The sequence below is a fragment of the Chiloscyllium plagiosum genome, unplaced genomic scaffold, assembly GCF_037043375.1.
Source record: "Chiloscyllium plagiosum isolate Xiang-an unplaced genomic scaffold, Cpla_swu_hap1 HiC_scaffold_10, whole genome shotgun sequence".
NCBI classification, from domain to species: domain Eukaryota; kingdom Metazoa; phylum Chordata; class Chondrichthyes; order Orectolobiformes; family Hemiscylliidae; genus Chiloscyllium; species Chiloscyllium plagiosum.
This window is the reverse complement of record NW_028270148.1, coordinates 62,657,454-62,684,894: the sequence shown is the minus strand read 5'-3', so window position 1 is coordinate 62,684,894 and position 27,441 is coordinate 62,657,454. Positions and strand designations below refer to the sequence as shown.

At 42.2% G+C, this 27,441-nt stretch overlaps 1 protein-coding gene across 5 annotated transcripts in view; it reads right to left on the bottom strand.

Annotated features, from left to right (window-relative positions):
• cfap36 (cilia and flagella associated protein 36) overlaps positions 1-27,441 on the bottom strand; it is a 133,105-nt gene that overhangs the window by 96,247 nt on the left and 9,417 nt on the right. For 4 of the 5 annotated variants that reach the window (XR_015758453.1, XR_006312539.2, XM_043696015.2 and 1 more), the window contains exon 3: positions 10,034-10,135. The exons of the other annotated variant lie outside the window; for it this stretch is intronic. Coding sequence is in view for 2 of the 4 variants with exons in the window: in XM_043696015.2 (XP_043551950.2) it covers positions 10,034-10,135 (102 nt within the window). In the remaining 2 variants the exon portion in view is untranslated. The remainder of the gene's footprint in view (positions 1-10,033; positions 10,136-27,441) is intronic. 5 annotated transcript variants of the gene reach the window in all.

The following is a 27,441-nucleotide window of genomic DNA, read 5'->3' as shown; positions in this document are numbered from 1 at the left end:
AGTAGGTTGCTAGGAATCAAATGAAATTTCACATCCCCTACCTTTCACAAAGCTTAGGTATGGTACAGCAAATCAATTGAACATTAACCAGAACATTAGCTGAAGCCATCCAGGTGATGGCACAGGGATGGTCAGCTCTGTTGTCTAATATCCTGATGTGACTTTGGATAACATCCAGTATCAAATGGATCAACACTATCTGGGTTCATGACAGTTCGTGATACAATGAAATTGCAAGGGTTGGTGTGACTGGTAGCGAAGAAGTAAGACCTGCAAGTGAACGAGTTAAATGATTGGTAAGAAAGCCATGCAAGTAGCTGCACAAACTGAGAAAAGAAACTTGGGACCAGCCACTCACATAACAGATAAGTAGAGGCAGGAATGGAACAGGCTGAGATATCCACTGTAGAAGATAAGATCATGGTAAAGATCATGGTAAAGATCATGTTGGAGGAGCTACAATTTGTGCTACAATGGATAGGATACTATAGTGATCATAATTAACAATATGTGTGTTCGTAGACATAAAAGAAATGATCACCAGCTGCAACTGGAGCAATTCACTGATTGATTTATATTTTCCAGAATACTGATTAATGGAAGTAATTGAATCATGCTAACCTTGGTAGTGCTATGTGTTGTGGGAACTGTGCTTTCCAAGTATCTCCCAAGGACGGATACATATACAATGGAACTGCTCGCTGTATGGACTAAGAGCAATTTGTCTAATAGAGAAACATCCATTATGCATGATTTGGGATGATTTCCTCAGTGCTAGTGTAGAAGAAGGAATGAGCAACAAGGTTATTGTATTATGATGAAACTTATGACTTCACATGTAATTGTTGTCTGCATGGCCACCGCATTTCTCTACAACTGGTAATGTAAAAACAATGGTATGTGATAATGTACACCATGAGCTGATACCTGTAATGATGCACCATGTTGACTGGCCTGAGAATGTTTGGTTCAGCATTGCATAAGCTTTGGTAAAACAAGTGATAACACAGGTGGCTTGGTTCAATGGTGGTGGGTGGTTATTGGCTGCACACCCACAGTTCAGAATAAAGCTCGACTGAAATGCAAACTGGTCAATGATGTCGCTATTGCATCCAATATGGAGAACTCAGTAGTAAATTCTATTGATTTGGTAATGTGGACCAAACATTAAGGACTTCTTGGAAAACAGACAGACAATGCTCCAAGGCAGACAGCGTAGTGTAGACCAAGATCTGACATAGGTAAATCAGAGCAATGACTGGACGATTAATAATTTGATCAATCTGTAATTAAATCTCTCAAATTAGAAATGATGACTGCAGTACCAATGGATCATCAATACTTTGGCAGATACGGGAAAACTTAAGATACATTTATGAGGGCGAGATAACCTTACCACAAACGAATGTACAATTGTCAAATGGCACAGGCAGCATGGCCTAACTAGCTGCCCAGCTTAAGGTCTTAACATGTATAAGACTCATGTGGAATATGTTATACATAATATGTTAATCAGCATTGTTCTTGGCAATCCCAGTTACACCAGTATCAACACTCTGGAAGACATAAGGTTAAGTGAATTGGCCATGTTAAATCACCCCATAGTGTCCAGGATGTGCAGACTAAGTGGATTTACCATGATGGGTGTAGGATTATGGAGTTAGGATATGGGGCTGGGACTGAGAGGGACTGGGTTGTTGACTTGTTCACTGAGTTGTTAAGTTTGTTCGCAGACATTTCATCACCATTCTAGGGTAACATCATCAGTGCACCTCCAGTGAAGCACTGGTGTTCTGTCCTGCTTACTATTTATGTGACTCGGTCTGCTAGAGTTGGTTGTGTCATTTCCAGGTGGAGCTATTAGAGATTCCTGCTCGACTCCCATCTTGACTTCTATTTTGCCATATGACCTTTGGTGTACACTGTTGTAGATATCTTGTCATGGAGGAGATAGAGGATGTTGATGAATTTCACCGGACAGCCAGCCTTTGACGGGGGCTTCCATAGCACGTTCTGACTCACTGAGTCAAAAGCCTTGGTCAGATTGATGAAGGTCAACTCCTAGCACTTCTCTTGGAGTTGCCGAGCAATGAAAATCATGTCCATTGTTCCACGGTTTGGTTGGAAGCCACACTGGCTTTCAGGATGGATTTCCTCAGAGTGTCAGAGAAGCAGCCCAGCGAGGATTCTTCTTTGCCCCAGATTTTCAGAAACAGTTGATAGAGATTAGCACTGCTCCTCCAAGTTTGAACATCTCTGCTGGAATCCCATCCATGTCTGTCGCTTTTACATTCTTTGATGTATATAATATCATCTTTGATGGTGAGTTGGAGATTCCTCAACACGTCCATGGCAGGAATTCTATCATGACTTAGGAGTTCTTTAAAGAGGTCTCTCTATTGGAGGATGATGTTTTCTCTGTCTCTCAAAAGGGTTCAATTCTTACTCTGAACTATTTTGAGGTCAAGGGTGAGGAGTCCAAAAATTGCCTTGGTATCAATGAAGAAGCCTCAGGTGTCATTCTTACCAACAAGGACTTGCAGCTTCTTAGCTTTCTCAATCCACCATTGGTTCTTGATTTATCTCATTCTTCTTTGTACTCTGACTTAGCTATTTGATGGTTTCTCCTTTTTGCCTTGCTGTTGATGTTTTATTGCTGACATGGAGAACTTTCCTCTTTTTGTTGATGAGATCTTGGATAATGTCGTCATTCTCATCTTGGTGAATCCTGGGCTTTTAACTGATGGTTTCTTCACAGCATGAGACAATGGCTGGTTTCAGCACTTCCCACATTTCTTCAACTCAATTAAAGTGAAGTCCTTGGAAATTTGATGAAGTCATTATTCAAAGTTCACTAGTCTGCTGGCTCTTAAAGCTTTTTTTTTAAACTGTTTCTTCATCTTCAGCTGTTTCTGGATTCATTTGATGAACATTGAGGACAGATGAGCTGGTGGTCTATTCAGCTGTTGTCTGAACTGGTCATTGGCTTGGTGTTGAGGGCATCCCTTGTGTCTCAGGATCGAACAATGATGTAGTTGATCATATGCCAGTGCTTTGATCATGGATGCCTCCAGGACATCATGAACTTCTCTCTTTGACAGAACAGTGTGTTAGTGATGACCAACTGGTGTTCCACACATTTGATGAGCAGGACAATCCCGTTAAGAGTTGGAATTCCTGATTCCTTCCTTTTTCATGGTTCCTTTAAAATGTTGGGCATTGTTTCCAACTCTGACATTGAAGTCCCCAAGTTTGAAAATACTATGTTCCTTAGGGATGCTGGTGAGTATGGTGTCCAGGATTAAGTAAAAGCCTTCGTTGGACTCATCTATGGCATCAAGGATTGGAGTAACCATTGCCTGCTTGTTCTTGGCAAGTTGTAGATGGAGAGTCATGAAGTGATCGTTGATACGGATTCTGAAAGTCAGCTGACAGGTTTGTTTGTGATAGTGAATCCAGTTCCATGTGTTGTGGGTTAATCTGGGTTTTCTTCTCCAGAAGATATAAGCATCACCTTCTTCCCTCAATTGCCCTTCACCTGCTCTTCATGTCTCCAGCAGGGCAGTGATATCAATGTTAAAGTGCCTGAGTTCATGGGCAACAACACCAGTTCTTCATTTTGGAAGATTATTTTGCTTATTATCCATGAGGTTCATATACAGCGGGTTCTAAGATTGAGTTTGAATTTAGTTTTCAGACTGCAAGTAGATGAACCCACTGGATATGGGTTTCCAGCCAGGTTGGTAATGGAACACACTATTTTTTTGGGCATTCTGTCTTTCTCATGTGAGGTGAGCCGAGTAGATCCTGAAGAGACTTAGTCATGAAGTAATGGAAGTGATGTAATTGAATACTTTTAAGGCAGAAGTAGACAGATTATTGTTAAATAAAAGATTTTTAGGGTAGATGGGAATATAGAATTCGAAACGCAAAGCTATGATCTTATTGAATGTTGGAACAGTTAGGGGCTGAATGACCTACTTCTGCTCTTAATCCATATGTTTGTACATATTATAACAATGGATCATAATGCTCAATTACTTACCAATGTACAGAACTTCTAAGGTTTTTGTTCATAAAAAATTCAAAGATGACTAAGAAATTAAATTCGGAGAATGCACATTAGTGACTGTCTGGAAAATTACTGTGTGGATTGTATTTAGTCCCGAGAGGACCTATGGAATGTTGGACATAGAGAATGTCAAAGAACTTCAGACTGAGAGACTTCAAAAAAAAAAGATGCAAAAATTGAACTGCAATCTCTTTAGATTGCAGTGATAATTGGATCATTTACCACCTCAGCAGAAACCATCCCCTTGTGAATTATATCCCAAACCGTGGGCATGGTATAAGATAAAAGAAAACAGTTCTGCACAAAAGAAATGTTTGTGTTTTGCCCTTATAAGAATACACAACATAAAGACATTAGAAGCAAAAATTTCTGGAGAAACTGTTTCCATTTTAGATTTCCAGTATTTGACGTTCTTTGTTTTTTAATAAGAACATAAGAAATTGGAGCAGGAATAGACAATTCATCCTTTTGAGCATACCATTTAATACAATCATGGCTGATCTTATCTCAGCTTAACCTCCACTTTCCTTCTTGCTCTCCATAACCCTTCAACTCATTATGTATTAAAAATCTGTCTATCTCCTCCTTAAATTTACTCAGTGTCCCATCATCTATTGTATTTTGAGGTAGTGAATTCCACAGATTCATGACTCTTTGAGGGAAGTAATTTCTCCACACATCTGTTTAGAATCTGCTACCCCTTATCCTAAAATTATGACCCCTTTGTCTGGAGGCTCACTGAAGACGTTACCTGGTATGGTGACGAAACATCTGAAAACGAACCTCCCAGCTCAGTAAGCAAACCTACAATCATTATGACCCCTTGTGCTAGACAGCCCCAAATGAGGAAACATCCTTTCTATATCTACTTGTTCAACCCCCTTCAGCATCTTATATACTTCAATTAGATCTCCTCACATTCTTCTAAACTAGACAGAACAAGCCTTTGCTCTCATTCCCTCTCTTCATGTGAAAAACACCACCAGCCCCCACCGGCCATCTGGAATCAATCGAGTAAGCCTCCTTTGAACTACCTCCAATACAATTACATCCCTCTTTAATTAAGGGGACCAAAATTATTCCAGGTGCGGTCTCACTAATGCCTTGTACAGTTGCAGTAACACTCGCCTATTTTTATACTCCTTTAACAATAAATTCTAAACTTTAACTTGCCTTCCTTATTGCCTGCTGTATCTGCATACTAGTTTTCTGCAATTCATGCACGAAGACACCCAGATTCATCTGCACCAAAACACTATAAAGTTCTCACCATTTTGTTCTTAAGTTCCTTTTACATTTGACAAGACTTTGCAAGCATTTCTAAGAGACGGAATTCCAAAACCAACTGCAATGCAGACCTCAGTGTGCTAGTCTAGTGTTTTAGTTCAAATGGGCTGGTTTATGCTGTGAATTCACAGCTGAAGAACATTCACTAGGCACTCCATACTTGCAAGCAAAAGAAAAAGTCCCTCTTGCTGATTGCTAGAAGCAAGTCTAAAAGTTGAAGTTCTAATTTGGATAAAGGACAATTTTGACGGTATTAGGCAAGAACTTTCAAAAGCTCATTGGGGGCAGACGTTCAAAGGTAAAGGGATGGCTGGAAATTGGGAAACCTTCAGAAATCAGGTAATGAGAGTCCAGAGAAAGTATATTCCTGTTAGGGTGAGAGGAAAGGCTGGTAGGTGTAGGGAATGTTGGATGACAAAAGAAATTGAGGAAAAAATAGAAAGCATATGTCAGGTTTAGGCAAGATAGATTGAGTGAGTCCTTAGACGAATATAAAGGCAATAGGAGTGTACTTAAGAGGGAAATCAGGAGGGCAAATCAGGAGAGATAGCTTTGGCAAGTAGAGTTAAGGAGAATCCAAAGGATTTTTACTAATACATTAAGGACAAAAAGGTAACTAGAGAAAGAATAGGGCCCCTCAAAGATCAGCAAGGCGGCCTTTGTGTGGAGCTGCAGGAGATGGGGGAGATACTAAACAAATATTTTGCATTTGTGTTTATTGTGAAAAAGGACATAGAAGATATAGAACGTCGGGAAATAGATGGTGACATCTTGAAAAATGTCCATATTACAGAGGAGGAAGTGCTGGATGTCTTGAAATGCATAAAAGTGGATAAATCCCCAGGACCTGATCAGGTGTACTCTAGACCTCTGTGGGAAGCTAGGGAAGTGATTGCTTGGCCTTTTGCTGAGATATTTGTATCATCGGTAGTCACAGGTGAGGTGCCGAAAGTCTGGAGGTTGGCTAACGTGGTGCCACTACTTTAAAAAGTTGGTAAGGACAAACCAGGGAACTATAGACCAACGAGCCTGACATCAGTGGTGGGCAAGTTGTTGGAGGAAATCGTGAGTGTCAGGATTTACATGTATTTGAAAAGGCAAGGACTGATTAGGGATAGATAACATGGCTTTGCACGTGGGAAATCATGTCTAACAAACTTGTTTGAGTTTTTTGAAAAAGTATCAAAGAGGATTCATGAGGTTAGAGCGGTAGATATGATTTGTATGGAGCTGAAAATGTGTTGCTGGAACAGCGCAGCAGGTCAGGCAGCATCCATGGAACAGGAGAATCGACGTTTTGGGCATAAGCCCTTCTTCAGGAAGAAGGGCTTATGCCCGAAACATCGATTCTCCTGTTCCCTGGATGCTGCCTGACCTGCTGCGCTGTTCCAGCAACACATTTTTAGCTCTGATCTCCAGCATCTGCAGACCTCACTTTCTCCTCCATGATCTATATGGACTTCAGTAAGGCGTTCGACAAGGTTCCCCATGGGAGGCTGGTTAACAAAGTTAGATCTCAGGGAGAACCACCCATTTGGATACTGAACTGACTCAAAGCTGGAAGACAGAGGATGGTGGCGGAGGATTGTTTTTCAGACCCGAGCCCTGTGGCCAGTGCAGTGCCACAAGGATCAGTGCAGGGTCCATCACATCTCATCATTTATATAAATGATTTGGATGTGAGCATAAGAGGTATAGTTAGTAAGTTTGCAGATGACACCAAAATTGGAGGTGTAGTGGATGGTGAAGAAGATTACCTCAGATTACAACGGGATCTTGATCAGATGGGCCAAAGGGTGTGGCAGATGGAGTTGAATTTAGATAAATGCAAGGTGCTGCATTTTGGGAAAACAAATCTTAGCAGGACTTATATACTTAATGGTAAGGTCCTAGGGAGTGTTGCTGAACAAAGAGACCTTGGAGTGCAGGTTCATAGCTCCTTGAAAGTGGAGTCATAGGTAGATAGGATAGTGAAGAAGGCGTTTGATGCTTTCATTTATTGGGAGTTTGGGAGGTCATGTTGAGGCCGTACAGGACATTGGTTAGGCCACTTTTGGAATATTGCGTGCAATTCTGGTCTCCGTCCTATTGGAAGGATGTTGTGAAACTTGGAATAGTTCAAAAAAGGTTTACAGGGATGTTGCCAGGATTGGAGGATTTGAGCTATAGGGAAAGGTTGAATAAGCTAGGGCTGTTTTCCCTGGAGAAAGTGAGGACTGCAGATGCTGGAGATCAGAGCTGAAAATGTGTTACTAGAAAAGCGCAGCAGGTCAGGCAGCATCCAAGGAGCAGGAGAATCGACGTTTCGGGCATGAGCCCTTCTTCAGGAATCCAACATTCCTGAAGAAGGGCTCATGCCTGAAATGTCGATTCTCCTGCTCCTTGGATGCTGCCTGACCTGCTGCGCTTTTCCAGCAACACATTTTCAGCTGTTTTCTCTGGAGCATCATAGGCTGAGGGGTGACCTTATAGTGGTTTACAAAATCATGAGGGGCATGGATAGAGTAAATAGACAAAGCCTTTTCCTTGGAGGTGGGGGTGACGGCTGGGGTCCAGAACTAGAGTGTATGGGTTTAGGGTGAGAGGATAAAGATATAAGAGAGACCTAAGGGGCCAATGTTTCATGCAGAGGGTGGTGCGTCTGTGGAATGGGTTGGCAGAGGAAGTGGTGAAGGCTAGTACAATTGCAACATTTAAAAGGCACCCATATGAATAGATGAATAGGAAGAGTTTGGAGGGTGATGGGCTGAGTGCTGACAGGTGGGACTGCATTGGGTTGAGATATCTGATCGGTATGGATGAGTTGGACCGAAGGGTCTGTTTCCATGCTGTACAGCTCTATGACTCTTGAGTCACAAATCAGCAAAGCACCACTGAAAAGGGAAAAGGACAACTCTTTTGTGTAAATTGGAGAACCAACAATCTTCACACCAAATGCTCAACTGCTGAGGTTAGCACGAATGGAATGACCTAACTTAATGCAGCAACATTTCTCCACCTATTCTTCATGGATAAGCCAAAGTTTGATTCATATATCTTTTTTCTAACTATTATGTATTTCCTCATTCCTCGTTTCTGTGTTCCATATTATTATCTTTTTCTTGTATTTTATTAAACTCATTCCTTCCTTAACCCAAGAAAGACACAGTGGCTCAATAGTTAGCACTGCTGCTTCACAGGGACCCAGGTTCAATTCCAGCCTCGGGCAACTGTCTGTGTGGAGTTCGCACATGCTTGCCATGTCTTTGTTGGTTTCCTCTGGGTACTCCGGTTTCCTCCCACAGTCCAAAGACGTGCAAGTAAGGTGAATTGGCCAAGCTAAATTGCCCATAGTGTTCAGGTTAGGTGCATTAGTCAGGGTAAATGTAGAATAACAGGGTAGGGGAATGGGTCTGAATGGTTACTCTTCAGAGGGTCAGTGTGGACTTGTTGGGCCAAAGGAAAAAAAAAGGCTGGTTAGATTGGCTCTTTAGAAAGCATAACTACACTGGAACTGGATAAGCTATCCATGAGGAATGGACTCCCTGTGACCAACAAAGGTGAGAAGAGAACGAATAAAAAATATAGCCAGTTCAATCTACTCACACAGGGGTATAATGATTTGTGGGTATTCTGTCAGAATCTTAATGAACTGAGGTTTCTCATCTGAGTGGGCAGTCATTACAATGTTTTTTTTATTCACTTATGTGATGTGGACATTATTGGCTGGTCAGCATTTATTGCCTATCCCTTGTTGCCCTAGATGGTGTTGAGCTGCCTTTTTGAACCACTGCAATCCATGTTCTGACAGTTTACCCACAATGCCGTAAAGGGAAGGATTACCCTCAAGGCTACAAAGTCGAGTTCAGACAAAAAAAAAACCCAAAACAGTTCGTACGCATCAGAATCTTCCCTGTTTCCCTCTTCCATCCTGGAATGTCAGAATCTTTCTTTACTGGGTGAATATTTCCTTAAATATTTACAGACTTGTGAATGTGTTCAGTTATTGACTTCCATAGTAGATAAGTAACAATGTTAGGATCCATCAAGCCAGGCTTTGTTCTGGGATCTGACAAATCCAGAGTTAAGATTAGCCTGCGATCACATACTTGGCTGGATGATGTGGTGAAGTGAAGGATTAGCCAATTGATGCATAATTTTTGTAACACAGATGTCATACAATGGAAAGCAAACGGCATTTCCAAATAGTATTGTTTCTGAATAGCATCTGCAAGCATAATGTTTAATTGTTTAATTGAGATCTGCTCTGTTTGCTGATTCTGAACATTTCAATATCCTGTTAAACTTCATTTCGCAAAGCTGGCAACGTCCGACAGTCAGGCGTTTAGTCCAGTTGTGAGGGTGTTTCATGATCAAAGCAATTTCTGTGAACTAATCAACAGAATAAAAAGTTGCTTATTCACACCAGCAGATATTTTGTGAAAATCATGCTTCAGTTCTCTGGGACAAGGGTTTTCTTAAAGGAGTAATCCTTTGCACAGAGCAAGAGAAAATGTATTTAATGAAAACCAAAATTATAATAATGAAAAAATGTGCCAATTACTTCATGTTCTTACCATCTTACAGAAAATGTGCATTTCACAAAATATCAGTCCTAGCAGTCAACGTATTACCTTGAAACATTTAGGCTGAGAATTTTAATCCAAATATGTGACTGAGAATTTGCTTCTTTACCTGAAATGATTCAGACTGTGCAAGTGGGGAATTGCAGGCTTCCAAAAACTGGTCCTCCTGGATCCCAACATCTTGAAGATAGCTCTCTAACAATTGTTCTACCTGAAGAATAAAATAAATTGAACATGCAAATTGAGGAATCCCCAAAAATAAACAACTGAAATTGCAAATTTGAAAATTTCAGACAAATTCAAAACAAATTATACTGAAAAGGCAGACAGTATTTTCCTTTTTTAAATTCATTCATAGGATGTGGGAATCACTGGCTGGATACTAAATGGTTTTTGCAGGCCATTTCAGAAGGGATTAAAATCAGCTCTTAGAAGAACATTTTAGAATTACTGCAGTGTGGAAACAGGCTATTTGACCCAAGAAGTCCACACCGACCCTCCAAACAGTATCCAACCCAGACCCATTCCCCTACCATATTACTATACATTTCCCCTGACTAATGCACCTAGCCTACACATCCCTGAACATTATGGGCAATTTAGCACGGTCAATTCACCTAAACTGCACAACTTTGGACTGTGGGAGGAAACCAGAGCACCTGGAGGAAACCCATACAGACATGAGGAAAATGTGAACCTTCACACAGACAGCTTGACCAAAAGCGTCCTGGGACCAGATTCAAAGGTATAGCTTGCATCCCCAGAAGGGAATAAAGCATTCCTCCAGCCCTCACCTCTCTTACCATCATCACACTGACAAGTACCCTATGCCCCACCCTTGTAACCTAATACCCTATTGCCCATTAATTCTCAAATCCCTATGCTAACTTATTTCCCACTTCCACCCGCTGCCCTTTTCCTCTTCAATGCCAATGTGTAAAAGAGATGGGCAGAAAGTGTGCTAGAGAGAGGGGGAGAGCACCAGGGAGAGAGGGAAGGTGTGAGAGTGCATGTATGGGATGATAACATTAACCCATAACCAATGGATCAGATCCAAACTCTGCAGTTCTGTAACATTCATTCACATGATTGTGAACATTTAAACAACTCACAACTAACTGAAAATATATTACCATCTTTGATCATGGCAAAGCCCAGTACAACACCACAAAAGGCTGAAGCATTTGCATCCATACTCAGTCAGATGAGCCAAATAGATGATCAATCCCAGCTTCCTCTTTTTGAGATCCCTGACATCACAGTTACCAGTCTTCGATCATTTTTATAAATCTAACATGGATAGTGCAAAGGCTGTGGATCCTGACAATATTCTGGCATTGGTACTAAAAAGAGTTGTTCACCAATGCTAGCTGCACCCTAAATCACTCTGACCCAGTGCAGCTACAACTCTGGCATCTACCCAATAATGTGGAAAATTGCTCATTATGCCCTGTGAGAAAAAGACAAAGAATGTACCAGTAGTCAAGACTACATGCTTAAAAAAATAACAAAAGAAGCTGAAGGTTTTGCATCTGAATACATGAACTATTCACAACTAAATTGATAGCACATGCAGTGCTGAATGAATATGGATCTGATAGCCAGACATTTCGTTACCCTACTAGGTAACATCTTCAGTGAGCCTCAGGAGAAGCAATGCTGAAAATTCCTGCTTTCTATTTATATGTTTGGGTTTCTTTGGGTTGGTGATGTCATCTCCTGTGGTGAAGTCATTTCCTGTTCCTTTTCTCAGGGGGTGGTAGGTGGGGTCTAACTCGATATGTTTATTGATAGAGTTCGTTGGAATGCCATGCTTATAGGAATTCTCGTGCGTGTCTTTGTTTGGCTTGTCCGAGGATGGATGTGTTGTCCCAGTCGAAATGGTGTCCTTCCTCATTAGTATGTGAGGATACTAGTGAGAGAGGGTCATGTCTTTTTGTGGCTAGTTGGTGTTCATGTATCCTGGTGGCTAGTTTTCTGCCTGTTTATCCAATGTTGTGTTTGTTACAGTCCTTGCACGGTATTTTGTAAATGACATTAGTTTTGTTCATTGTCTGTATAAGATCTTTCAAGTTCATTAGCTGCTGTTTTAGTGTGTTGGTAGGTTTGTGGGTTACCATGATGCCAAGGGGTCTGAGTAGTCTGGCAGTCATTTCCGAGATTTCTTTGGTGTAGGGGAGAGTGGCTAGGGTTTCTGGACGAGATTTGTCTGCTTGATCCAGCAACTTAACTATGGAGCTGTTCCAATTCCCATACTATCCCATAAACAATTGGCAAAAGGTAAATTAAAAAAACAGATCTTACAGGCAGGAGAGATTTCAGAGAGAAAAGTCAGTCAATGATCATTGACTGAAGTATGGAACCTTTTTTGACTGCAGCAGCTTCTGCTAGAGCTACCAGCAGCTGCTGCAAGTAAACCAAACTAGAAAAAACCTGAACTGAGAGAACTGGCCACTCCCCTGCCATTACTAAAGTAGACATTTTGGCAGAAAGAAAACCTAAGAACAAAATAACCTTGATAAAGTTACAGCACCGTCACATTTGGTATTGTGTAATGTGACAGGATTGATTAACAACCTCAATGCCAAGGCATCTCTTGGTTGAATTTCACATCTAGTTGACAGTGGAGAAGTGGTTTAACACTAGTATTTTAAACTTTTAAAAAAGGGCAATTATGTTGACATGAAAGCTGATATTAAGCTAGAGATAGGTCAGTAGAGAAGCAGTGACATTTTAAAGGATATTTCAGAGTAGTACATTCCTACTATAAAGAAAAATTCCAATGGTGATCCATTATCTATGGTTAACTAAACAGATTAGGGAGAGCATCAAACTTAAGGAAAAAAACAGATAATTGTACAAAGGTGAGTGGCATTTCAGATGATTAGTCGGAATACAATGAACAGCATTGTTAAACAGTGTTAAACAGAAGAAATAAACTGGAAAATAAGAGAAAGCTCGCTATCTGTTTTATGTTTCTAGCAACAGGTTCTTTGGATCTCTAGAAGGTAAAAACAGTTGGTTAATACCAAAAAATAAAGAAATGGAGGATGCGATCATGCTTCAATTTTCACTTTAGAGGTGCAAAAACATTGCAGCAATTCTTGTGAGCTAGGAGCTTAAAGGAAGCAAGGAACATGGTAAAATTATAATCACTGGGATGCAATACTGAGCAAATTCATAGAACTGTTGGTTGATAAGTCTGTAGTTCCTAGTGGACTTTATCCTGGAATCTTAAAAGAGGTGGTTAATCAAGTAATGGGTGTGTTGATGTTAATTTTCCAGTTGGTTTGATACTGATAAAATTTTGTTAGACTGGCAAGAAGGTTCATTTGACATCTGTCATGGGAAAGATGTTAGAATCAACATTAGAGTTTATAAATGAGCACTTATAAAAATTCAAGACAATCGAATCAGCATGGCTCTGCGAAAGAGAAATCAAGTTTAACCAATTCATTTGCAGTGGTTAGCAGGGAGCCGATTGATGTACTGCACTTGGATTTTAGCAAGGATTTGACAAGATGCCAGACAAAAAGTTCTTAGTGCTCAAAGTAGGAGCTCATGCTATTGGAGGTAACATCTTGGGAAGGATAAAAGTTTGACTGACTGTCAGAAAACAGACAGTATGCAATTTAAGCAAGAGATAGACAGATTTTTAATTAAGAATAGTCAAAAGGTTACGGAGACCGGGCAGGAAAGTGAATTTGAAGGTGACAAAAGATTAGCCATCATTCAAATGGTAGAGCAGACTCAGAAGGCTGAACTGCCGCCTACTGCCCCGAGTTCTTATGCTCATATGCATAAACGGTTCTTTATTTGATCAGCAGGCTGTGGTGAGTTGGGTCTTGCAGGGATCTGTGCTGCACCCTCTATTTGATACTAAATACTCTCTCAATTATATAAATTGTATGTGGAATGAGCTGCCAGAGGAAGGGGTGGATGCAGGTACAGTTACAATGTTTAAAAGACATTTAGATAAGTAAATGAATAGGAAAGGTTTGGAGGGACATGGGCCAAATGGAGGCAGCTGGGACTAGTTTATTTTGGGAACATGATGGGCGCAGACTAGTTGGACCAAAGGGTCTGTTTCCATGCTGTATGACTCTATGACTTAGATGAGGAATCAGAGTAGCTAGATTTGTACATGATGCCAAGATAGTTATAAAGTATGTTATGGGGAAAACATAAGAAGGATGCAGATGGATTATAGATAGATTGAGTGAGTAGGTAGAAACCTACAGACGGAGTAGTATTATGTGAGAAAATGTGAAATTATTTACTTTGGCAGGAGCAATTCAAAAAAAGTATTATTTAAATAGTGAAAACTTACAGAATTGAAAGGTGCAGAGGGATCTAGGTGTTCTAGTGCATGAGTTGTTAAAGGTTAGAATGCTTGTACAGCAAATAATTAAGAAGGCTAATGGAATACATCTTCTATTATGCATAAAACATAGAACGGTTTAGCACAGTACAAGCCCTTTGGACCTCGATGTTGTGCAAGCCTACTCGAAGATCAGGCAAACCTACATATCCTTTATTGTACTAACTTCCTTGTGCCTATCCAATAGTTGCTTAGATATCCCTAATGTGTCTGACTCTACTACTACCGCTGACAGTGCATTCCACACACCCACCATTCTCTGAGTAAAGAACTTACCTCTGAACATCTCCCCTAAACTTTCCCCCAATTACCTGAAAATTATGCCCGCTCATGATAGACATTTCCGCCATGGGAAAAAGTCTCTGGCTCTCCACTCTATCTCTGCCTCTCAATATCTTGTACACCTCTATCAAGTCACCTCTCATTCTTCTTCACTCCAATGAAAAAAACCCTAGTTCTCTCAATCTTTTTTCATAAGACATGTCCTCCAGTCCAGGCAGCACCCTGGTACATCTCCTCTGCACCCTCTCTAAAGCTTCCACATCTTTCCTATAACGAGGCGACCAGAACTAAACACAATATTCTAATTGCGGTCTAATCAGGACTCTACAGAGTTGCAGCATAACCTCGCCGCTCTTAAACGCAATCCCCCTGCTAATGAAAACCAACACACTATATGCAACCTTAATAACCTTATCAACCTGGGGTGGCAATTTTGGGGGTTCTATGGACAGGGTTCCCAAGATCCCTCTATTCCTCCACACTGTCAAGAATCCTGCCTTTCACCCTGTATTCTGCACTCAAATTCGATCTTACAAAGTAAATGACTTCACACCTTTCCAAGTTGAACTCCATCTGCCACTTCTCAGTCCAGTTCTGCATCCTGTTAATGTCAAGTTGTAACCTACAACAGCCCTCCACACTATCCACCGCTACACTAACCTTCGTGTCATTGGCAAACTTACTAACCCACCCTTCCACTTCCTCATCCAAGTCATTTATAAAAATTACAAACAGCAAAGTTCCCAGAACTGATCCCTGCAAACACCACTAGTCACCAAGCTCCAGACTGAATATGTTTCATCTACCATCACCTTCTGTCTTCTATGGGCCAGCCAATTCCGTATCCAGACTGACAGGTTTCCCTGTATCTCATGCTTCCCATATAGAGGAACTGAACATAAGAATAAGGATGTTATGCTTCAATTATGCAGGTTATTGGTGAGGCCATATCTTAAATACTATGTGCGGTTTTGATCGCCTTATTTAAAGAAGGATATAATGCTTTGAAGGCAGCTCAGAGGAAATTTACTAGATTGATAACTGAAATGAGTAGATTGTCTTTTGAGGAAAGATTGGATGGGAGGTGGGGCTTGTTTTCACTAGAATTCAACAGAGCAACAGATGATTTGATTAAGTTTATACAATCCTGAATGGTCTTGACAAGGTGATCGTGGAAAGGATTTTTAATCTTGTGGGTAAGTCCAAAACTGGAGAATTTACTTTAAAATCAGCAGTTCCCCATTTAGGCCAGAGGTAAGGGGATTTTAGTTTCTCAGGGGGTTTGCAACTTTGGAACTCTCTGCCTCAAAAAGCAATGGGTTGTTGGTTGCTGAATAATAATTTTAAAATAGAGGTAAATAGATTCTTGTTAGGTGAGGGAATTTAAAGTTATGGAAGGCAGAAAGCAATGTGGAACCAATCAGCCATGACCTTACTGAACAGTGAAGCAGATTAGAATTAACTACTAATTCATCAGCTCCTAAGTTTGCTCGCAACGACATTCTAGAGATTCATCTCAAATTCCTGGATACTTCAGGGCAATGTAATAGGGTTGGAATCCCAGGGAGTACAAAATGGAGGAATACAAAATGGAGGAATACAAAGTGGGAAAATCCGCCATATCTCCTTTGCAAATCTCCCCTTACCATACATCTAATATCTGTTGCTCTTCTCTCCTATTCGTTTGCTCCTTAACTTTGTAATGACAGTCTTGACTCTTGTCAAGCACCTGTCATTAAAATGAACTGTATTCATTGAAAAAGAAAGTCGACTCCTGGAAGACTTAAAGTGAATGCTTGATATTAGTGCTTATTCCATTTACCAATGATTAGCACTCAGGACTTGGTCTCAAAGGATAAAATCTTTGCAACAAATACTGGCTCTATGATCACATTTTATTTTCCCTTCAAAGCTTTTAGAGTGATTCCTATTTGCTGCATTGAGCAGAATAAAAAAGGTTTGATTTGATTTATTATCATCACATGTACCTAAGTACAATGAAATGTTTTGTTTGAGTGCAACCAAGGCAGTTCATAACATACAAAGATCACACAGTGACGAAACAGAGCAATGAAAATGAAGTTACAGCTGTCCAAAAAGCAGGATCAACAGTAGATTTGAAATTTGAGCGGTCCATTTAGAAGTCCAAGAACAGCTTCTTCCCCAATGTTATTATACGCGTGCTTAAGCTTTTGTATCTTCTACCAGACGGAAGAGGTTGAAAGAGATTATAACCAGGGTGGGAGGGGTCTTTGATAATGTTGACTGCCTTCCGAGGCATCGAGAAGTGTAGATGACATCAATGGATGGAAGGTTCGCTTGCATGATGGACTGGGCTGTGTTCACAATTCTCTGTAGTTTCTTACAGTCCTGGGCAGAGCAATTGCTGTACCAAGCCGTGATGCATCCATATAGAATGCTTTCTATGGTGCAACTACAAAAATTGGTGAGAGTCCTTATGGACATGTTGAATTTCCTTAGCCTCCTGAGAAAGAAGTGGCATTATTGTATCTCCTTGACCGTTGCATCAATGTCAGTAGTCCAGGACAGACTATTGGTGATCGTTACTCCCAAGAACTTGAGACTTTTGATAAAAACAACAAATACACTAAAGAAGGCAAGCCACCAGTTGCTGATTCAATCAGTCTAGACTTGTGCTCCACTGTTCTATCCTCCCCTGGTCTTGCCATACCCGAGCTGTGTTGCTTCCTTCTAATTGTCACAGTTCTACCAAATCCCACATTTCCATCAAGTAGCTAGGAGCATGGCATGATCTCCTAGTGTGATAAGTGATGTCTCCCCTGCGTTCGCTTCTAGCCTTTGTTAATTGTAGAAATTTCCTGGGTTTTTTGGGAATCTCTCTTCCTTTCACATATTCAGATGCAATCATATGGGATGTAAGGCAGGATTTCAGGGTGCTAGGGTGGAAGCTGAGAGCTAGAACAAACAAAGTTGTTACCTCTGGTTGTTAACCGTGCCAAGGGATAGTGAGTCAAGGAATAGGGAGAGATATCAGCTGAACATGTGGCTGCAAGGATGGTGCAGAAGGGAGGGTTTCAGGTACATGGATAATTGGGGCTCATTCTGGAGAAGGTGGGACATGTACAAACAGGACGGTCTTCATTTGAACCAGAGGGGTACTAATATCCTGGGTGGTAAATTTGCTGGTGCTAGTCGGGTGAGTTTAAACTAGCTCAGCAGGGGGATGGGAACCTGAAGTGTAGTTGCAGTGCACAGGAGGATGAGAGTAGGGAGGACAGGGACAGGATTTCAGGGTCACAGGAATGTGCTGGCAGACAGCAAACTGGTTTGAAGTGTGTCTATTTCAATGCCAGAAGTATCCGAAATAAGGTAGGTGAGCTAGCAGTATGGATAGGTACCTGGGACTTCGATGTTGTGGCCATTTCGGAGACATGGAAAGGTGAGAAGTGGATGTTGCAGGTTCCAGGGTTTAGATCTTTCATTAAGAACAGGCAAGGTGGTAAAAGAGGGGGAGGCATGGCCTTGTTAGTCAAGGATACTATAATGGTGGCTGAGAGAACTTTTGACGAGGACTCATCTACTGAGATAGTGTGGGCTGAGGTTAGAAACAGGAGAGGAGAGGTCACACTGCTTGGAGTTTTCTATAGACCTCCACAGAGTTCCAGGGAGGTGGAAGAGAGGATTGGCAAAATTATTCTGGGTAGGAGTGAAAGAAACAGAGTGGTCATTTTGGGGGACTTTAACTTCCCCAACATTGACTGGAAATCCCATAAATCCAGTACGTCAGATGGATCAGTTTTTGTCCAATGTGTACAGGAGGATTTCCTGACAGTATGTCGAAGGGCCAACAAGAGAGAGGCCACCCTGGATCTGGTGCTTGGCAATGAACCAGGCCAGGTGTTTCATTTAGTTGTAGGTGATCACTTTGGAGAGAGTAACCATAATTCAGTTATGTTTAGTTTAGCGGTGGAAAGAGATAGGTACATGCCACAGGTTATCGATGGGGCAAGGGCAATTATAATGTGATTAGGCAAGAATTAGGAAGCAAAGAATGGGGTAGCAAAATGCAGGGGATGCAGACAATGGAAATGTGGAGCTGGTTTAAGGAACAGATATTGCGTGTCCTTGATAGGTATGTCTCTGTCAAGCAGGGAGGAAGTGATAAGGTAAGGGAACCGTGGTTTACTACAGAAATTGCATTTCTTGTTAAGCAGAAGAAGGAGGCTTATATGTTGATGAGGCAATGGAGAGTTACAGATCAGCTGGGAAGAATTTTAAGTGAGAGTTAAGAGAAGCAAAGAGAGGACGCGAGCAGTCTTTAGCGAACAGAATAAAGGAGAACCCTAAAGCTTTCTATAGGTATGTGAGGAATAAAAAGATGACTAAGGTAGGAATAGGGCCATCAAAGGCAGAAGTGGGAAGTTGAAAGTGGACCCTGTGGAGATCGGAAAGGTGCTAAGCAAACATTTCTCATCGGTTTTCACTCAGGAAAAGGAGAATATTGTAGAGGAGAGGAAGGAGGTATGAGATATTAGATTAGAAAGGATTGAGGTTACTTACGATCAGGTGTTTTCAATTCTAGAAGGAGTTAAGTAGACAAGTCCCCTGGGCCAGATGGGATTTATCTAAGGATTCTCTGGGAAGCTAGGGAGGAGATAGCAGAGCCTTTGGTTTGGATATTTAAGTCATCATTGTCAACAGGTTTAGTACCAGAGGACTGGAGGATTGCAAATGTTGTTCCCTTGTTCAAGCTCAGTGGTTAGCACTGCTGCCTCACAGCGCCAGGGACCCAGGTTCAATTCTCGCCTCGGGCAGCTGTCTGTGTGGAGTTTGCATGTTCTCCCAGTGTCTGCGTGGGTTTCCTCTGGGTGCTCCGGTTTCCTCCCACAATCCAAAGCTGTGCATGTTAGGTGAATTGACCATGCTAAATTGCCCATAGTGTTAGGTGCAGGGGTAAATTTAAGGGAATGGGTCTGGGTGGGTTGCTTTTCGGAGGGTCAATGTGGACTTGTTGGGTTGAAGGGCCTGTTTCCACACTGTAGGGAATCTAAGAATCTAAGAAGAAAAAGAAGGGCAGTAGAGATGACCCAGGTAATTATAGACCAGTGAGCCTTACTTCTGTTGTAGGAAAGGTTTTGGAAAGGATTGTAAAAGATAAGATTTCTAATCATCTAGCAAGCAACAATTTGATTTCAGATAGTCAACATGGTTTCATCAAGGGCAGGTCGTGTCTCACAAGCCTCATTGAGTTTTTTGAGAAGGTGACCAAGCATGTAGATGAGGGTAGGGCAGTTGACGTGGTATACATGGACTTCAGTAAAGCCTTTGATCAGGTTACACATGGTTGGCTGTTGGAGAAAATGCAGAGGCATGGAATTGAGGGTGATTTAGTAGTTTGGATTAGAAACTGGCTTTCTGAAAGAAGGCAGCAAATGGTGGTTGATGGAAAATATTCAGCCTCGAGTCCAGTTACTAGTGCTGTGCCACAAGAATCTGTTTTGGGACCACTGCTGTTTGTCATTTTTATAAACGACTTAGACACAGGCATAGGTGGATGGATTAGTAAATTTACAGACCTCAAAAGTTGGTGGATTAGTGGACAATTTGGAAGAATGTTACAGGTTGCAGGGGGACTTGGATAAACTGCGGAATTGGGCTGAGAGGTGGCAAATGAAGTTCAACGCAGCTAAATGTGAGGTGATGCGCTTTGGGAAGAATAACAGGAAGGCAGAGTACTGGGTCAATGGAAAGATTCTTGGTAGCGTGGATGTGCAGAGGAATCTTAGAGTCCATGTACGTAGATCCATGAAAGTTGCCACCCAGGTTGATAGTGCTGTTAAGAAGGCATACAGTGTTCACTCATAGAGGGATTGCGTTCTGGAGCAGTAATATCATGCTGCAACTATACAAAACACTAGTGCGGCCATACTTGGAATATTGTGTACAGTCCTAGTCGCCATTTTTCGGGAAGGATGTGGAAGCATTGGAAAAGGTGCAGAGGAGATTTACCAGGATGTTGCCTAGTCTGGAGGGAAGGTCTTATGAGGAAAGGCTGAGAGACTTAGTCTGTTCTCATTGGAAAGAAGAGGGCTAAGAGTGGATTTGATAGAGGCATACAAGATGACCAGAGGATTAGATAGGGTAGACAGTGAAAGTCTTTTTCCTAGGATGATGATGTCAGCTTGTACAAGTGGGCATAACTACAAATTGAGGGGTGATAGATTTAAGACAGACATCAGAGGCAGGTTCTTTACGCAGAGAGTGGTAAGGGCGTGGAATGCCCTTCCTGCTAATGTAGTCAACTCAGCCACATGAGGGAGGTTTAAACAATCCTTAGATAAGCACATGGATGATGAGAGGATAGCGTAGGGGGATGAGCTGAGAATAGTTCACGGGTCGGCGCAACATCGAGAGCCAAAGGGCCTGTTCTGCGCTGTATTGTTCTATTTTTTTATGTTCCATATTCAAGGGAGACAACGGTCAAAACAAAATTAAAGTTTAGAATTCCATTATTCAAAATTCAGAACTCCATCAAACAGCAGAAATTTCTCATCGCTGGTATTCCTTAAAGGTCTCCATGTGACTAGTGGACACAATTGATCTGTTGCTTAAGGCACAAGACTATTAGTAAACATACCACCATGGATGCATATTCTCATAATAAGTAGTTCCCATTTCTATATGAATTATAAGGAAATTATAAATTTACTGTGAGAAGACAACCTGATTCCTATGCCTTCAAAATACACATTATACCAAACAATTTAGTTGATCATAACACAGAAGGGCCTAGGATTGCCATCTAAACTAGAACAAAGATAGCTGGAACATGAATCCAGTGAAGGTAGTTGTACAATATAAATAGACCTAGGTTGGTAATTATTACATAACAATTGGTGAATTAAGAATATTAGAATGGAAAGATATAGTAAATTACAAAACAATTACAATACACAGCAGCGAAGTACCACGAATATCAGTCAACTGAAATAAATATTCAAACATCTTTATTTTTAGAGAGAAATTAAAGACATTTCTTTAAAAAAACTTAATGGTGCAGATCTTCATTGAATCAGGATAACTCAGCAGACATTCAAAAATGGTTTGGCGTGACTTGAATGAGGAAACCCCAAGTCCATTTCCAGCAGATACCAGGTGGGAGACAGAGACAGGGCAAGAAAGAAATGGCGCAGTCACAAAATACTAATCTACAGTACCTATTTTTGAAATTAGTCTATGCAAACAAACCCAACATTTGCTCTTCCGATAGCCTTAATCTGCAATGTGGGATCCAGAAGTTTATGATGGAGACACAACTGCTCCTGAAGGCTTAAGTTAAATTGTCTGCAGAGACCACCAACCTAAAAATCTGAGAAGTGTGAAAGAAGAAGTCAGATCTATGTGAGCTTTCTAGGATTCTTTGGTGCATTGGCAGTCAATGCTTTGGTGCATTGGCAGGATATGCTGTCAGGCTCACTGGAAGAAGAATGTTTCAAAGGAAGGAAGTTTAAAAAAATTACAGGTGCTGAAGTCTCCCACATATGGGCAAAAGAGGAAGGGCAGCAGAATCATTATGTGACCAAAGCCAGTATACCCTGGCAGAAGAATCAAAGCACGCAGTCAGGAAGAGAAAGAGGAGATATTACCCTGAATGACGGGTGTACCTTTGCCAAAAAAGTTGCTTCAACCATGACGGACAGAAAGTGAAAATGAAGGTTGTGAGGTAAAATAGAAATAATTAGAGATATTAGAATCGGTGGAGGAAGACATTGCACCTTGATTAACTGATCTCCATACTCCACCTGTTGCACTCAAAGTCACCATGGCCCTCAATTTCTATGCAACCAACTTCCTCAATGATGTACTCTTTGGTTGGTGAGACCTACACTAGCTCTTGCTGCCTCAGCCTCAGAAAAATGGCTGGCTATTGGGATAAAGGATACCCATTAAGAAAGGGGCTGTTTACTTCCTTGTGGCAACCAGCAAAAAAGTTGCAACGTCACTACAACATTAGCCACTTACAGACAAGGACCGATATCAAGTCAGTATTGGTGTTGAAAATGCAGTGAGCAACACTCTAGAACTCAGTAGAAAGAGTTTTGAGCATGGTGGTAACTTGATGCACAATATGACAGAGCAGAGAGATATTCAAACGGAGGGTCCAGATGCTGCCAAAGGAGCCACCTTATCAGATAATGAGATGACAAAGGGCAGCCTGTCACCTCAGATAGAGATGCCACCAAAATAAAAAGAGGGAGACCTCCTTGGGAATAGGTCCAGGTGTTAATGGTGTGATCTACATAGAACTTTATCATCATGAATACAGAGGCAGTTCACCTAAGCAAATTTGTTAACCTCACAGCATTAAATGCTTGGGGAGTTCCTGACCAGGTAAGTGTCCATTTACATAAGCATCGCTTCTCCAAGAGATGCTTAATCCCAACAAGACAAAATGCCAATACCTAACTTTGTCATTCATTTGCATCCCTGTGGCTGAATCAGGCACCATCAGTACTTTAGGTTTCATCAGTATCGAGAGACTAACTTTGTGACGCCCTTTAAAATGGAGGCCTGCACTTCTAAGTTGGAGGCTAGCAATTAACCAGACACAATTTCAACTCATCTCTCGCCAGGTGAAGAACACATGTCAGCAGTGTAATGCAAGACTCTGCATATGTAAGCATGAGAGTTAGGCTAAGAGAACAGCAGCAACTTGATATTGTTCAGGACAAAATAATGTACTTCTTTAATAGGAAATTATTGTACAAATCCAGAAACTTCTTAAAAATAATAGGGAGGTCAAGGGTGAGGTGTCACTTGTGCAAAGCAAAGAGTGAAGTGATGGAAGGAGGAGAAAGTGAGGACTGCAGATGCTGGAGATCAGAGCTGAAAATGTGTTGCTGGAAAAGCACAGCAGGTCAGGCAGCATCCAAGGAGCAGGAGAATCGACATTTCGGGCATGAGCCTGAAGAAGTGAAGTGATGGAAGTCAATCAGCCAATTCTAGAGATTCATAAACTCATGGTATGTCCCTTAGCCATCTGAACTTGCAGATCAATTATTTTTTCACCAGGATCTGTTGCATTGTCTTTTAACACAGAAAAATATTCAAAGATATTGCATGTTGTGCTATTAGAAATAAATTTATGTCAAGCTAAAACCAAAGAAGTGTTAAAAGGTGAGATTAAATCTTGAATAAATAAGTGGATTTTAAGACAGGTATCACGGGAACAGAACTTGAAAGGCAGATGCGCTCACCAAGAAATTCCAAAACATGCCTGAGTGAAATCTAAACATTTTAGGTGGCTCAAGAATGTTCACCAATTGTCAGGCGGGAGAGCCTACAGGCCAGCATCAAGTATCAAAAAACAGATCAGCACATAACCATCAGAAGTTCTGGAGATTCACACTCATGAACTGTCTTATAGACCCCTAAGTTTACCAGCTGATGCACACATTTAAAAAAGCAATGGCAGTTAGCATGCCATTAATTTTCCAGCAAATGACGTAGCATATTCTAATTGTGTGAAATGGACTTGAATTATAGATGGTCGCTGGAAGATTGACACTGTGCAGCATCTTTCATTTGATCATTTAAAACTGATTTTTAAGAAAATACCATTTTCAACAAGACATACAAGTATTTTTATTGTAAATTTAATGGAAATTCCACAGCACAAAACTTGCAAAGTTGTTTAATTCTTACATTTTGGCAAAAGAAATTGGATACCAATAAAAAGTGAACGTATCCTTTATACCCATTAACCCAAGGCTGATCTGATTACTCCTCATTTCCATCTATCCCAATTAAACTTTCACCTCCTTAATCATCAAAAATCTATCCACCTCAGCCTTAACATATTAAAATACTACCTTCCGTCACATTTTGAGGAAGAGCATTCCAAAGATTCATGACTCCCTGTGAGAAAGAAAATGATCATTTTCTCAGTTTTAATTGGAAACCCCTTATTTTGAAACAGTGATGCATAGTTCTAGACTTTCCCACAAGAGAACACATCCTTTCCACACCACCTTATCAAGACCTCTCAGGATCTTATCTGTTTCAACAAAGCTGCCTCATACTATTTTAAACTCCAGCAAATACAAACCTAGCCTGAACAACCTTTCCTCATTAGACAATCTATCCATTCCACAATTAGAAAATGCTACATCATTTGCTGATGGTACATGCTAGCTAACTTCCTCTGAACTGATTCCAAAGTATTTACATCCTTAACTAAAAAAGCCAACACTGTACACAGTATTTCAGATTTGATCTCATCAATGCCCTACGTATCTGAAGCATAACCTCCCTATTTTTGTATTCAATTCCCCTCACAGTGACACATTATTTTCTATCTTAATTACTTGCTGTATCTGCAGACCTTTTGCAATTTGTGCACTAGGCCACCCAGATTCCTCTACATCTCAGAGCTCTGCAATTTCTCGCCATTTACATAAAATGTTTCTTTTATATTCTTCTTTGCAAGTTCACATTTTTCCAGATTTACTCCATTTAAGACCCTGGATAGAGGGTCCAATATCTGGGGTACGAGGGTCCTGTGTTTCAGTAGGGAATGGAGCTGTGGTCCTCTGGTCCAAGGATGGCTGCTGTACTTGGGACAGGGCAGGGTCACTATGTATGAGTTAGGGCGGAGCTGATGTATGCAGGTCAGGAGCCAGGATAGAGCAATTGTTAGACACTGGAGGTTGGAGGTAAAAACAATTACTGCAGATGCTGGAAACCAGATTCTGGATCAGTGGTGCTGGAAGAGTACAGCAATTCAGGCAGCATCCAACGAGCAGCGAAATCGACGTTTCGGGCAAAAGCCCTTCATCAGGAATAAAGGCAGAGAGCCTGAAGCGTGGAGAGATAAGCAAGGGGAGGGTGGGGGTGGGGAGAGAGTAGCATAGAGTACAATGGGTGAGTGGGGGAGGAGATGAAGGTGATAGGTCAGGGAGGAGAGGGTGGAGTGGATAGGTGGAAAAGGAGCTAGGCAGGTCGGACAAGTCCGAACAAGTCAAGGGGACAGTGCGGTGCTGGAAGTTTGAAACTAGGATGAGGTGGGGGAAGGGGAAATGAGGAAGCTGTTGAAGTCCACATTGATGCCCTGGGGTTGAAGTGTTCCAAGGCGGAAGATGAGGCGTTCTTCCTCCAGGCGTCTGGTGGTGAGGGAGCGGCGGTGAAGGAGGCCCAGGACCTCCATGTCCTCGGCAGAGTGGGAGGGGGAGTTGAAATGTTGGGCCACGGGGCGGTTTGGTTGATTGGTGCGGGTGTCTCGGAGATGTTCCCTAAAGCGCTCTGCTAGGAGGCGCCCAGTCTCCCCAATGTAGAGGAGACCGCATCGGGAGCAACGGATACAATAAATGATATTAGTGGATGTGCAGGTAAAACTTTGATGGATGTGGAAGGCTCCTTTAGGGCCTTGGATAGAGGTGAGGGAGGAGGTGTGGGCACAGGTTTTGCAGTTCCTGCGGTGGCAGGGGAAAGTGCCAGGATGGGAGGGTGGGTCGTGGGGGGGCGTGGACCTGACCAGGTAGTCACGGAGGGAATGGTCTTTGCGGAAGGCGGAAAGGGGTGGGGAGGGAAATATATCCCTGGTGGTGGGGTCTTTTTGGAGGTGGCGGAAATGTCGGCGGATGATTTGGTTTATGCGGAGGTTTGTAGGGTGGAAGGTGAGCACCAGGGGCGTTCTGTCCTTGTTATGGTTGGAGGGGTGGAGGTGTGGGATGTGGATGAGATGCGTTGGAGGGCATCTTTAACCACGTGGGAAGGGAAATTGCGGTCTCTAAAGAAGGAGGCCATCTGGTATGTTCTATAGTGGAACTGGTCCTCCTGGGAGCAGATACGGCGGAGGCGGAGGAATTGGGAATACGGGATGGCATTTTTGCATCTTTAGAGACCGCAATTTCCCTTCCCACGTGGTTAAAGATGCCCTCCAATGCATCTCATCCACATCCCGCACCTCCACCCTCAGACCCCACCCCTCCAACCATAACAAGGACAGAACGCCCCTGGTGCTCACCTTCCACCCTACAAACCTCAGCATAAACCAAATCATCCGCCGACATTTCCGCCACCTCCAAAAAGACCCCACCACCAGGGATATATTTCCCTCCCCACCCCTTTTCGCCTTCCGCAAAGACCGTTCCCTCCGTGACTACCTGGTCAGGTCCACGCCCCCCCACGACCCACCCTCCCATCCTGGCACTTTCCCTTGCCACCGCAGGAACTGCAAAACCTGTGCCCACACCTCCTCCCTCACCTCTATCCAAGGCCCTAAAGGAGCCTTCCACATCCATCAACGTTTTACCTGCACATCCACTAATATCATTTATTGTATCCGTTGCTCCCGATGCGGTCTCCTCTACATTGGGGAGACTGGGCGTCTCCTAGCAGAGCGCTTTAGGGAACATCTCCGAAACACCCGCACCACTCAACCAAACCGCCCCGTGGCCCAACATTTCAACTCCCCCTCCCACTCTGCCGAGGACATGGAGGTCCTGGGCCTCCTTCACCGCCGCTCCCTCACCACCAGACGCCTGGAGGAAGAACGCCTCATCTTCCGCCTCGGAACACTTCAACCCCAGGGCATCAATGTGGACTTCAACAGCTTCCTCATTTCCCCTTCCCCCACCTCATCCTAGTTTCAAACTTCCAGCTCCGCACTGTCCCCTTGACTTGTTCGGACTTGTCCGACCTGCCTAGCTCCTTTTCCACCTATCCACTCCACCCTCTCCTCCCTGACCTATCACCTTCATCTCCTCCCCCACTCACCCATTGTACTCTATGCTACTCTCTCCCCACTCCCACCCTCCCCTAGCTTATCTCTCCACGCTTCAGGCTCTCTGCCTTTATTCCTGATGAAGGGC